We start from the raw sequence: 12,393 nt of genomic DNA, 5'->3' as shown, positions 1-12,393 counted from the left end.
GTTCTCAATAATCTTCAGGACTTAATAGATTCTTTACAACACTGATTAAGATTTCTCACTCTGCGCTCTGCTGCAGCCTCATCATCCTCGTCCTCAGCCTTGGTCTCTTCCTGGAACTGAATGACCGAGACTCGGTTCAGGTTGCTGTCTGTCCAGCTGTCATCCACACTGTTCGTTAGCAAGTTTTCTGTGGGGGGAAAGGAATGAAAAGTACAGATAGAGACGGATGTTAAACTGACTTAATAGATATACGCACATATGAGCCAAGTTTTCCACCTGTGTCATGAACAATAACAAACCAATTCAGACCTCAAGCTGCTCGAGCAGAGTGATGCTCACCTAGGCTTGGGGAAGGCTGCTGGGGCAGCAGATAGCAGGTCAACACCTTCTCTCCTGTCTGCTCGTCATCCTCTGTCTGGAACTTGAGCATCGGCTGCGACTGGTTCTCTGCTAGCCACATGGCCTTCAGGTTGAGGTTTGTCAGGGCAAAAGGCAAGTTTTGTAATCTGGTGAGAGGAGGAAATGAGGTGAGATGAGCTGCAACATGTGGTTTTGCGTTATTTAAAGTGAAATATGATCCACCTATGACTTTAACCACCTCTCATACACAACACAGGTCAAAAGAAGGGCAGAGGCACATTTGAAAGTGATGCTTTTGCTTGTGGTTTGGCAATATATCAATTTCCAAAACTGCACCATAGCTGTGAAAATAGCTCTCTCTATATGAGATTTAGTATAGGATCAAATTTACAGGTGCGATTTCTCTGCCAGATGCTGATAATAGTTCATTTCTGCAAAGGTGTTCAATTGAAGGCTTCAACCTTAGAGGAGAAAGTCGTCTCTACATTATTAACAGCTCAAGGTGCTCCGGGAGGTTACCTGTTTCCAGCCACATCCAGCACATGCAGCTCAGTAGCATCGGCCAGCTCGGCAGGCAGCTTGCCAAGGCGGTTGTCTCTCAGGGAGAGAACGTTGAGGCTGGCACAACCGCCCAGCTCTTTGGGCACACCGCCCAAACGGTTGCGGTCTACATTCAGGTTGGTCAGCTTCTTCAGTTTGCCCAGAGAGCGAGGAAGTGACTTTAATGGAGGGAGACAGAGGCCATTAATAATCTGTAAAATCAATATTGAAACGTAATGGCTGCTAATGGGAATTCGATATTAATGAGCGTGGATAAATCCAAACGGGGTCAGTGCAAAGCAGTCGTAAGTGGTTTATATCCTTACTTGTAAAAGGTTCTCCGTCAAAACCAGTTCTGTGAGGTTTTCACACTCTCCTATTGAGTCGGTCAGCTGGGTCAGTCTGTTCTGGTCCACCTTCAGTATAGACAGCTGCTTCAAACAACCTGGGAGCAAATCACAGGAGTGTTATACAAACTGCAGCAATCACACAACAATATAGTTACAACTTCGGGACCATACAAATCTTAATGTGTCATCAGTGATTGTTTGGCATGTATTTTATGAGCGGTATTAAAGTTTGAACTGCTTCTTAAGATAACCCATGCTGTGGAATATTTGTTCCACTAGAGGGCAGTGTTGTTCTAACCACTCAGCCACCCACTCGGTGGGAATGTTCCTGGATTTACATCAACCATTATATATATTATATATTATACACAATTATTAGATTTTAAAGTTCACAAAGTACATTTTCCCCCTAGAAATCACAAGAAAGAACAAAAACCTTTAGCAAACAAAATACCTTCGAGCTACTTCCTCTATCTTTATCAGGATTTTGTATGGTGGCAATGACAGTAACTTCTGGTGTGGTGACACTGGTTTCACAATTTGATCAGTAGACAATGTGTCCTTCTCTCTTCCTCTGTATTATTCACCTATGCTGTCTGGGACGACCTCCAGCAGGTTCTGTGTGAGCAGCAGGTCGGTGAGGGCCAGGAGGCCGTTGATCTCCATGGGAAGCTCCTCCAGACGATTCTCTGACACATCCAGACACACCAGTTTCCGGAGGTTCCCCAGCTCCTGCGCACAATAAATACCACTTACAGTTAGAGACAGAGACACAACACAACCATTACGTGCACAACAGAAACAAGGGCAGGAAGTCTGCTGGTGGGAGTTAATCCTGCACGTGTAGTCTTGAGAAAAGTGTTTTGCAAAAGGGGAACAACGAAAAAAAAGTTGTGTTATGAAATGATACTCACTGGTGGTAATGAGGACAACTGGTTCCGGTCCAGCCACAGCTCCCTGAGGTTGGGGAGGGCCCCGAGGGTGTCCGGCTAAGAGATAGAAGAAGGTTGTTTATGTTTGGTAATATTTGTGGTGAGAAGTCGGGGGAGTGAGAACTCGGAAAACACGTAACAGTGAGTGGAAATCTGCATCATTTGAAAACTATTGAGAAAGGCTGGGGCCTTAGCAAATAGAAGGCATGTGCCCCAAACACACACACAGACAAACTAGATTTCAATTATTTGATGTAGATCTTTATATTTGCTATTAAAGTTATAGCATCTTTGAGAGCAGAATCATTAAATGTTCTCCTATCCATCTTTTTTCCTTGCACTTTTATTAAGGCTCAAAATTCCAGCATATTCTTGTTTGCCGTCTCAGACACACTGAGCTGAATTCTCCTAAAACTAGGTCAAATTAAAGTCTACGTTATAAATTAAATTAAAGAGACTGTCAGTGAAGCAGTGGTTTATGTCAGACATGCAAGGCAGGCAAAGGTTTGATCATGATGTCAAGTGTTTGCTCAGACTCCGCCCCTGTCGGGTCATTAGTCAGTGTTTACCCTGTTCTATTGAGACAGGTGGGTGTTCCCAGGCTAGAAGCAGCGCTCACCCCCGGGGTACAGTGCAGGCCTCAGGTGAGACAGACCGGCTCTGCTCTGTTATGCAGATCCACATGGGTTGGATCATAATTGCAGTCGTGGGAATGTGAGGAGGATATTTGTGACACGTGTCACTCAGTGTACAGTGCGAATACAACATTTGCTATTTTAAGACACAACTCCAGTTGTTCTTTGAGCACTTGAGGGCAGAATGAGTCATCTACTTTGCATCATGGGATTAAACAGGATGAGTTGTTCACACACCAACACTTCCAGTTCATTGCTGCCCAGGTCCAGTTGTTCCAGTTTCACCAGAAAAGAGAGTGACCTAAACACACACACACAAAAATAGCACACATGGTACGTCACACAAATATGCACCCTGCAACAACAAAGGGTAGAGCTTTGCATATGACAACAAGATACCATCCGTTCACGCTATTTAATTTGCACTTGAGAGACATGTTATCCAAAGAGTAAGTGTTCATGAGGAACATGACGCTGATGTGAACAGCAGAAGTAACAGTGGAGGTGATGAGGAATGAGATAAGACACAAAGCTCAGTACACGTATACTTATGATGACACTTACGAGGGCAGAGACTTCAGCAGGTTCTCCCTGAGCTCCAACGTCACCAGGTTGGCCAGGCTGCTCGAGAGGAGGCAAGAGGGGTACGGAAGAGGGGTAGAGGTTGGCAGGCGTCGGGAAAGAGAGGTTGGGGGGGGGGGAGAGAGGCAGGTTGGTTAGTCAGATGGCAGGTCTGTTTGTCTGGGGTGCCTGGCACAGTGAGGGGCTCTTCCATCTGCCTGAACGCAACAGTGGTCCGGAGCCCAGCTGCCTCAGAGCCCACTTGACAACAGAATGACACTCCGAGGGAAATCTGCTCAGTTTTCTGATGCTTCTCGGCTCCGTTTGTGTCCGAGATCTTCAGTCAAATTGTTTGTTTTTACCCAAAATCACAAAGATATTTAACAAACAGCCACAGAAAACTCACATAGCCTCACATTTTATCAGCTGGAATTGGACAGTGTAGGTTTTTTCACTTGACAAATAACTTCTGCTCTCTTCCCAAGTATTTATGATCATATATTCTATACTATGCAGGAGTGGAGTTGGAAAATTGATGTGATAAAACATTTTTACTGGTATAATTTTTTTTATAAATGGTGAAATAGAAGAGCACATTTCATCTTCTTCAATATTATTTCATATCAGGTTTTCTACTATGAGCTGTTGTGCACATTTACATACTTTCCAATGTCGTTGGGCAGCGCCTGCAGTGACACATCGTTGAGTGCCAAATGAGCCAGCGCTCGGAGTTGAGTGAAACCATCTGGCAATCTGAGGGAGAAAGACAGGGGGGGGACGTTAGTGGAGAGTGTGTCTCTTAGGTCTCTGCTGTAGAACGCATGGGGTCACTTGACTCACACACACACTAAAGGCCCTTTAGATAACCCCCTTTATCGAAGGATTCACAAACAAAGCTTTTGTTCCATTGCTTTTTTCTATATGCTAACGTTAACTGCAAGATACTGGTTTCTTGATTAGTTTGTAAAGACACTTAATGTCATTCACAGCCATGCTTGTAAAGAGAGCACATCATCACACGAGGCTTGATCTCCTCCAGGCTTTTGTTCTGTACGATGAATAATTCTCAGACTGGAAACCAGAACAATCAATGAGCTCATATTTATTCACTCTCACAGATGGTTGTGGCCCGACTCCCATTCAGACCGATTTCCATCCTTCCCTCCAGAAACTGGCCGGGCAGTTATCTTAAAATCGGGAAAGGTTTCACAGAACTGACGGACAAAGTTCCGCCCTGAAGACGCCGAAGCATTTTTGGTTATAACCGAGATATCTGACGGTGATAAGATCTGTGGAATCTGCTATGACGCAGTATTGAATAAACTGGACAGAACATGAGCTCCTGCTATGTGCAATGTCATGCGTCTAATTGCTCTGATTGGTCGTAGGTCTGTTCCATGACCATTGATAACGCACGTTGGAAATGAGAAGTTTCAGACCCATTCACTTCAATTACTACTTCTTAGCCACCAGGATGAAACGCAGACTTTACATTTAAACAAGTACGATTCACTCGCTGCACATTTAAAATTGGAATAAAAGTAATTCAAGCAGGCAAACAACACTTTCAATGCTTTGTTTAATTTCACAGGCCAGTGCTGCTCTTCTCCTCCTGGTTCTATCCGAGCAAGCACAACATTTTCTCCCAGTGTTGATGAACGGAGCGATGGGCCGTTCCAATCCACTTACCTGGAGAGGGGATTTCCACTGAAGTCTGCGATCTCTAAGGCCTTGCAAAACTTTATGCTCTCAGGGATCTCAGGAATGTCTGCAGGAGAAAAGAGGAGGTGGGGGGGGGGACCAGAGTCAGCACCATGAACACACAGATGAGGAGAGAAAGGGGTCACATTCTATAGACCGAATCATTTTAAGTTCTTTGTAATCACAACCAGATGGTTAAAGCAGAGAAAAGAGAGAGAACGGAAAAGTCAAATGAGAGACAGAAGAGAAAGTTGTTCTAGGGAGGATGTGTTCAACGTTTAAAAGTGATGTCTTTATTTTTCCTTTATCAGTTTTACAGATAATTTCTAAGTCTGTGCATTAATGTATAACTTAAAAGGATAAAGGGTTTAAGGCAATGATTAAGATGAACTCTTTCCTGCTCATTTTGTTGCACAGGTGGAGAAATGATCCACTGGTCTGACCAGGAGAAGCACTTCTGCCACTGGACCCTGCAGGTGCACGTTGAGAAATCCCTACAGAGCCAATGACAGTCATCTGGCCCGGCGTGGTCCTGCAGCAGGAGCAGACAGGCAGCCAGATGGGAAAGGCCCTCTTACAGGCCACTGCACACTGCTCTCCCAGCACCTGGTGCAGTGTGGAGCAGAGCAGATGTCTCATCTCTGCCACACAGGCCCTTCCTGCCTCAGTGTGTGTGTGTGCAGCGTGCAAGGACAAAGAGAGGGCAGGATATGTGTGTGTCTGTTATAGATGATGAGTAGCAGATTATAATATATGCAGGCGTTACTGGAATAGGTTTTGTATAACTTGACATGCCATGTATAACTAAGAGCACAGTTGGCATTTACTTGTGGGTCCTTCATGGAGATTAAGCAGTGTTTTGAGTGTTTTATAGGTGTGAATCCAGGGCAGGGAGATTTATTCAATAGCCATGTTTTATCAGATTTCACTTCCCTGTTCTATATGCATGTATTTATGTACCGTTTCTGGAGATGTCCAGTTCCACCAGCTGCATGAAGTTGGCCACCTCAGGTGGCAGCCTCTGGATCTCATTGTCACTCAGGCCAAGCTTCCGTAGGTTCAGTAGTCTGAAGAAAGGCTGCAGACACAAATAAGGAAAGTTAGTTGAGACAGAAGCATCAGTAAATTTGCTTCTTCATCTATCAAATCACAATATAGTGAAAAATGCACATCATAAATTAATTTAGTTGCTGATTGTTTCCCTGATCATACCTGTAATTAAACACACAAAAACATTCTGTATATTCAGAGGAGCTCCTACTCCAGAGCCGCTTTTTAAAACACCCCATCCTCTTATTCCCAAAAACTCCTCCTTGCTGTGGCAAAGCCAACCGAACAAAGCGTCCTTCGATAGGAGCGCTGAGGAGAGTGCTGCGGCTGTGGCCGTGCCAAGTGCTTTCACAAGAGCCTGGTTGTTGAACAGGGCAGCTTTCAGAAACATTCCTCTGCCAGCAGCGCTGCGTGCGTCCGTGTGTCATCTGTGGTTCAGATTGACAGAAAAGACAGGCTAGCAGGGAACAGCAAGAGCAACAGGCCCAAACTATGCAGTTGTTAACCCCTCAATGAGTCCCTGGTCCTGCAGGCAACAGAGGAGCCACTGTCCGCTCTGTGAAACACCAATCCACGTCTCAGACGGTGGGATGGAAGACTTGAGGAACTTGCTTTTTGGGAAGGAATTTGTTTAAACTCATTATTCAGGCATTCTTTCGGAAAGCAGACGTCAGCGAGCTTGGGGCATGAACGTTAATTCACATTAAAGCTCAGGTTGTCGGCAAGTCCAACGCTGAAAACATCCCTTGTGTTCAAGTTTTATTTGTCATATGCAAGTTAACTAAGGGTCAAAAGTACAATGAAAGCTGTTGGAGAAGAAGAAACCCGTCTGCTCAGCAGTGCAACAGTTAGATTTAACTAAAAGCAAGGTAGAAAGAGCCGACTATAAAAAAAGTCAAATACAATGTGTGTCAATAAAGGTGAAGATGAATATGCTTAATTGGAATATCCAGACAATTCCCAAGCTCCTCCTCCTTCAATGGGATTTATGTTTATAAAATGTGTCTCTGTTAAGGCTTGTTTATGCTCAATGTTGAGATACGAAAACAGAAACAGGCAAAGCTTGTTGTTTGTACTCATGTCACGATCATGTCATACATATTTGTGCAAGTCTGCTGATGCAGAACAAAATAGACAAAACAAAGCAGTACCACAAAAAAGCATGGGGGGGGGCAACGGTTCAACGAGATGCCCATCGGACACAAGGACAACATGTCAACAATGGCGAGAGACTTTGTGAGTTGGTAAGAAACTAAAACTGTTTTACCTCTTCTTTAAGAGGTGCATCATTACATCCTCCTCCACCTGTGACATGTTTGTTGTCAGAAACTCTGGACTCTGTGCCGCACTCTAGTGGATGTGTTGCTTAACAACCATGCAAACACGAAGGAGGCACGGAAGTATGAGCAGTAACGGTTACGTTGTTTGAAACTGGCATTTTTGTTTTCGTACGTAAAGGAAGAATAAATGAGCATTTACACCCCCACTGTCTACTAACTGTTGTAAATCAGATAACACAAAACCTTCTTTGGTGTTTACTGTCAGGTTTATACTCGACAGACGTGCAACACACACACACACACACACTCAACAGCATTTCTGGGAGACAGCTCGACAATTACGCTGCCAAAAGAACTGCGGCACTTCAGAGCCATTCTGTTCCTCGATGACAGACACTTCCTGCTCTTGACTAGTTTTGTGTGTGTGGCTACAAACAAGAATGTTTTTCCCCCTGGAATCTGTCTAGGTTTAGCCAGTACTGTTCGAAAAACTAAAAAACTTCCCAGAATGAGTTTAGTCCTTCACACTGCGACCCCACCTGACGGAGGGAGAAGTGGAAGGAGGAGTGAGGAGATAAAACCACAGGAAAAGGACACAGCCACAGAGAGACAAAGAGGGTGTTGGCCCACCGAGGAGCAGGTGACAGGTATCAGGTGGCAGGAAGAGGAAACAGGAGCGGAGGACAAACATGTGATCAGGCCGAGCCCAGATGGGAGCCAGCCCCCGGAATAGGAGAACAGGTGACATTCAGAGAGAGAGAGAGAGCTACTCAGGCTGGGGCTGCTGGGATACACTCTCAGAATGAGCAGCGTTGACAATAGTACGACACGATTTTAACTCCTCAAAAAAAGTCTTCCTCAGCTGGGAAACAACTCTTACACCGAAGCACAAGAAGCCATTTTACTGCTGACACACAATAGGCAATTCTTCCGTTCAGGCGAAAGCAATCAGCCAATAAAAGCGTCTGCATCGGAGCATTCCTTCCCCACTTTTGATATCGTCCAGAGCTCCACTGGCGATGAGGGAGAGAGCCACACTGACACAGTAATGCAATCATGCCTGTGAACAAGTAATTACGAACACTCACAAAGATGGCCATTCACTCCCGAGTGGCCGCTCGTTCAAGCTCGCCAGTGCTTTTTTCTCGGAAACAACTTTGAAGCTGTACCCAGCAGTCGTCTCTTTCCGAGAAACGGCCACATGCCGAATAACATACAGACGTCCTTCGTGTGTAAGATTTAATAAATCTGTTCTTTGTGTTCCGCTGCTTTCAGGACAGTCGATAAGTGCTATTTATATCAATGAAACTGGATCTGATTTCCCTGCTGCTTCCTACTGACTGATGCACTTTCAAAATTAAACAGGAGCCAAAGGTGTTATAGAAATCAATGGGAGGTCAATTGGAATAACAAGCAGGAGCAGAGGGATTTAGTGTACTCTTCATCTATTACCTCTTACACCAAGATTAGTGGGTATATATGCAGGTTTTTTAAATACTGGTAAAAGCCACAGTACAGGAGTTTGCATTTCTATGTCAGGTCAGAGAAGGTGCAGCGCCAGACAAAATAAAGAAGAAACCAGTGCGGTCACCACGGGGCCATGTTGTGGTCACTTCCGAACGAAGCTCATAAAAACCCGAGTCTCTGATTGTGTCCGTGCCTGCAGACAAAAGCCAGATGTTAGTGGGTTTTTGACCCGTGGAAAAGGGGGATTGAGTTTCCTATATAACTTTGCAAGTGGGATGTTTTATGAGGGACATGCGAGAGTTGTTTGGTTAATGTGGGAGTGAAGCTGTGAACAGGAGGGTTCAGCAGAGTGGGAAGGGAAGGGAGAGGGTAAATGATGGCCGTGTCAGCAGAGGGCAGCGTGGGGTCTCCGAGCACTTACAGTAAATATATATCAAACCATTCACCACTTACATCACACCACAAACAACCAGGAGAATACTACGCACACATTTTCCCGGGCATTTGAATCAAAGTCCTTTTGCCACATCAATAATACAAAGAAATTAAAAAGCATTTACTGGTAAATTACAGCAAAATAAGTCGAACGAGGCAATTTTCAAAACTGGAAATCAACACCAGCCACGTGTTAACTGTTGATAAATCTGTTAAATCTGTGCAGCAGCCTTTGTTTTGACAGTTTGTTCATTTTTATAAGAGACAGATGGGAAGTTAAACGTCTTAATGCCATGTTTCCTCTTAAACAGCTTTGAATTCCAGGGGAAAATGTAGACGACAAATCCCATTAACGGTGGTGAGGACAGCGATGGGAGCAGACACAGCTGCACAGATTCAGACTGTGATAGAGTTTCACACAGAGGGAGGATCGGGTCTGTGCAGCATCCAGTGTGGCCAACTCCAGCCGGTGTGGAAAGGGTTCTGTGGTGCGGCCGTTTATTAGAAATATCCCCATTTATTATACAGTGAGGGAAGCCCAGACACCCAGGAGCAACCTGTGACAGAGAGGAGTCTGTTTGTGTGTGTGAGGCAAAAGACACGATGCATATCAGTGTGTGTGTGTGTGTGTCGGACAGTTGTGAAATAACTCGACGTTGTCTTATCTGCATCCTCCTGCTTGAGCGTGTACATGTGCGGTTGTGTGTGTGTGTGTCCATGCAAGCTTGTAGTTTTTGCAAACTTGTCAAATCACTGGAGACAAGACCCGCTGCTGTAGGTCTTCACATCAGCACACACCACTGTTTGTAGTCTCACTTTTACTTTGGTTAAAGTTGCCCGGAACCCTGGCTGCAGTGGTAGGACTCAGCATGTGTGCGCCTGGAGGACACGGCGGTAGGTTAACATGCATATTTGTGTGTTCATGTGTTTCAGCGGCACTGGGTGTTAATGAGAGTGTTTATGAGAACTGGAAGCGACCCTGTAAATTTACCAGCAGCGCAAATAACTCAGATAAAAAATACAAATATGAGTGAACTGTATGTTCTGTGTGTGAGTTCCTCTGTAGGTGCAGTGAGCTGAAGCCTGGTGTCCACAGAGGCTGCAGTGTTCCAGTCAAGTGACTCCATTTAGCTTATACGGTTTCCCTCCAATCATGCCATCAGAGCAGGCTCTTCCTGCTTTGCACACACACACACACACGCCTGCCCACACACACACTAACAAATAACTTTCCTTTATAACATTTCTATGCAACCTACGACAGTAAAAGGTGTACATTATGTACATACTCAACATTTTGTTTAATTTGATTCTATTGCCTTTTTGAATTGTTTTATAATCTTGTTTACCTCACACAGTTGCCGCTGCTGTAACAACTGAATTTCCCCAGTGTGTGTATCAATAAAGTTTTCTAATCTTGTCTTATTCCAACTTTCGCCTTGCAGGGAGTATCCCGCGTGCAGGATACCTTAGATAAACTCCAGACAACCAACCCCATGTTTGTCCTAAATCAACAACCTGAGGCCAAGTTCATTGTTTAAAACACAACAGTGTAAATATCTACAAAAATACTTATTTCTGTGAGAAGAAGGGGAGTTTGTTTAACTTCTGCAAAGGCATAAAGACTCTGTATTAAAGTGAAACAAAAAAATGGAGCTGAACCAACTCGATCAGGTCTCAGCTCGTCTAGGCATTTAATCCAGGGACCCACTCATCTCACTTTCATCATCTGAGCTGGCAACATTTACAGCAGCATACCATCAATGAACTGCTCTCATATTCTTCCCTCATTTTTTTCCCATTTTACTGTTGCGCACTTCCTCTCCTCTGTAAGTCCTCTGGAATTCCTATTCACACATTCCGCAGCCTCTTAATCTTCTGCCAAATCTGCCCCGTCTCCAGCCTAGTCCTCATGTCCCCACTCTTCCCAATATCCATCCCCCCCCCCCCTACAATGCCCACACAAACTACACACACACTAGTGGGGGTGAGGGGCTCAAAGGGAGGGGAGGGGAGGGCACAGGCTTTTGTCCTGGCCTGGACTCTTTCAGTGTCCGGGCAAATAAAAAGCAGAGAGGATTTGGTTGACTGAGTAACTTGGTCGGCCACTCGAATGGCGAGCCTCATTACAGCCCGCTCGTTTCTATGGATAGCAGCGGACATTGTTGTGGCGTAAACTCGGTACATGAATGGCCACGGACACAAGGCAGCTCCGGTGTTACGTGGCTGTGCGTCCAAGAATCACTCCTCCTCCTCTTACCAAATCCAATATCCTCCGTGCAGTTATTCGAAACTAAAAGCACATGCACCAGCACGACTGCAAGCCCGGTCATTTCAAGGCCAATGCTAATGGAGCAACGTGGGCTGAGGTTGCTCGGCCAAAGCTTCCAACCCCCCCCCTCCCCCGACAGAGCACTGTTTGAAACCCAGAGTTCCCAAAACCTCTACACATGAATGACACCCAAACTGGTACTCCTCTCCCCCTCTTCTTTCCCAGTGCTCCACCTCCTCCCTGGGTTCTCTCAATTTTCCTTGGCAGAAGGACAAAGGCCAAGCAGCAGCGCCACACTGGGCTGTCAGTCACAGGCCGGCCCCCGCTGCCCCCCCGCTGCCCCCGGCCCTGCAGCCAGGCCAGGGGATTCCTCCATTGTCCGAAAGGGTACCGCGGAGAAGAGGCAGAGCGGGAGAGGGCTGGAAATGAAGGGATGAAGACCTGAGAGAGGAAAGTGGCAAAGCATAACAAAAAGGCAGGGATGACTAAGAAGGATAGAGCAGGGGAGTGAACAGTGCCGAGAAGAAAAGGAAGCTTGTGTGCGAAGTGGAGGAGAGGGAGCTGGGAGAAAGGGAGTGACACTACACCACTAATGAAGAATGGAGGGTAAACAATGGTCTCCCACAGGGCTCTGGACACATCGCTCCACTAATGGGGACAGAGACTTCAACCACTGACCAACAAATTATCTCCACTCACTGCCCTTTCCCCCCTGGTAGATGAATAATGTAATTTATGAACCAAAAACATCCAACAAATCAACAGACTGTCATTAATGTGGTTATGTCTGGTGCACGGAGCCTCATAGTG

The 12,393-nt window shown here is 45.5% G+C and overlaps 1 protein-coding gene across 9 annotated transcripts in view; it reads right to left on the bottom strand.

Annotated features, from left to right (window-relative positions):
• The window catches only part of scrib (scribble planar cell polarity protein), a 55,683-nt gene that overhangs the window by 25,577 nt on the left and 17,713 nt on the right, over nucleotides 1-12,393 (bottom strand). For all 9 annotated transcript variants that reach the window (XM_061094083.1, XM_061094088.1, XM_061094090.1 and 6 more), the window contains exons 2-12: nucleotides 6,040-6,157; nucleotides 5,068-5,146; nucleotides 4,042-4,131; nucleotides 3,382-3,438; nucleotides 3,055-3,118; nucleotides 2,165-2,239; nucleotides 1,838-1,982; nucleotides 1,227-1,345; nucleotides 880-1,079; nucleotides 340-506; nucleotides 60-187 (exon numbers count right to left, since the gene is read on the bottom strand). In XM_061094083.1, coding sequence (XP_060950066.1) covers nucleotides 60-187; nucleotides 340-506; nucleotides 880-1,079; nucleotides 1,227-1,345; nucleotides 1,838-1,982; nucleotides 2,165-2,239; nucleotides 3,055-3,118; nucleotides 3,382-3,438; nucleotides 4,042-4,131; nucleotides 5,068-5,146; nucleotides 6,040-6,157 — 1,242 coding nt within the window. The remainder of the gene's footprint in view (nucleotides 1-59; nucleotides 188-339; nucleotides 507-879; nucleotides 1,080-1,226; nucleotides 1,346-1,837; nucleotides 1,983-2,164; nucleotides 2,240-3,054; nucleotides 3,119-3,381; nucleotides 3,439-4,041; nucleotides 4,132-5,067; nucleotides 5,147-6,039; nucleotides 6,158-12,393) is intronic.

Source organism: Limanda limanda, chromosome 20 (genome assembly GCF_963576545.1).
Source record: "Limanda limanda chromosome 20, fLimLim1.1, whole genome shotgun sequence".
Lineage (NCBI taxonomy): Eukaryota > Metazoa > Chordata > Actinopteri > Pleuronectiformes > Pleuronectidae > Limanda > Limanda limanda.
Note: the sequence above shows the minus strand (reverse complement) of the source record. Positions and strands in the feature narration are given on the sequence as shown.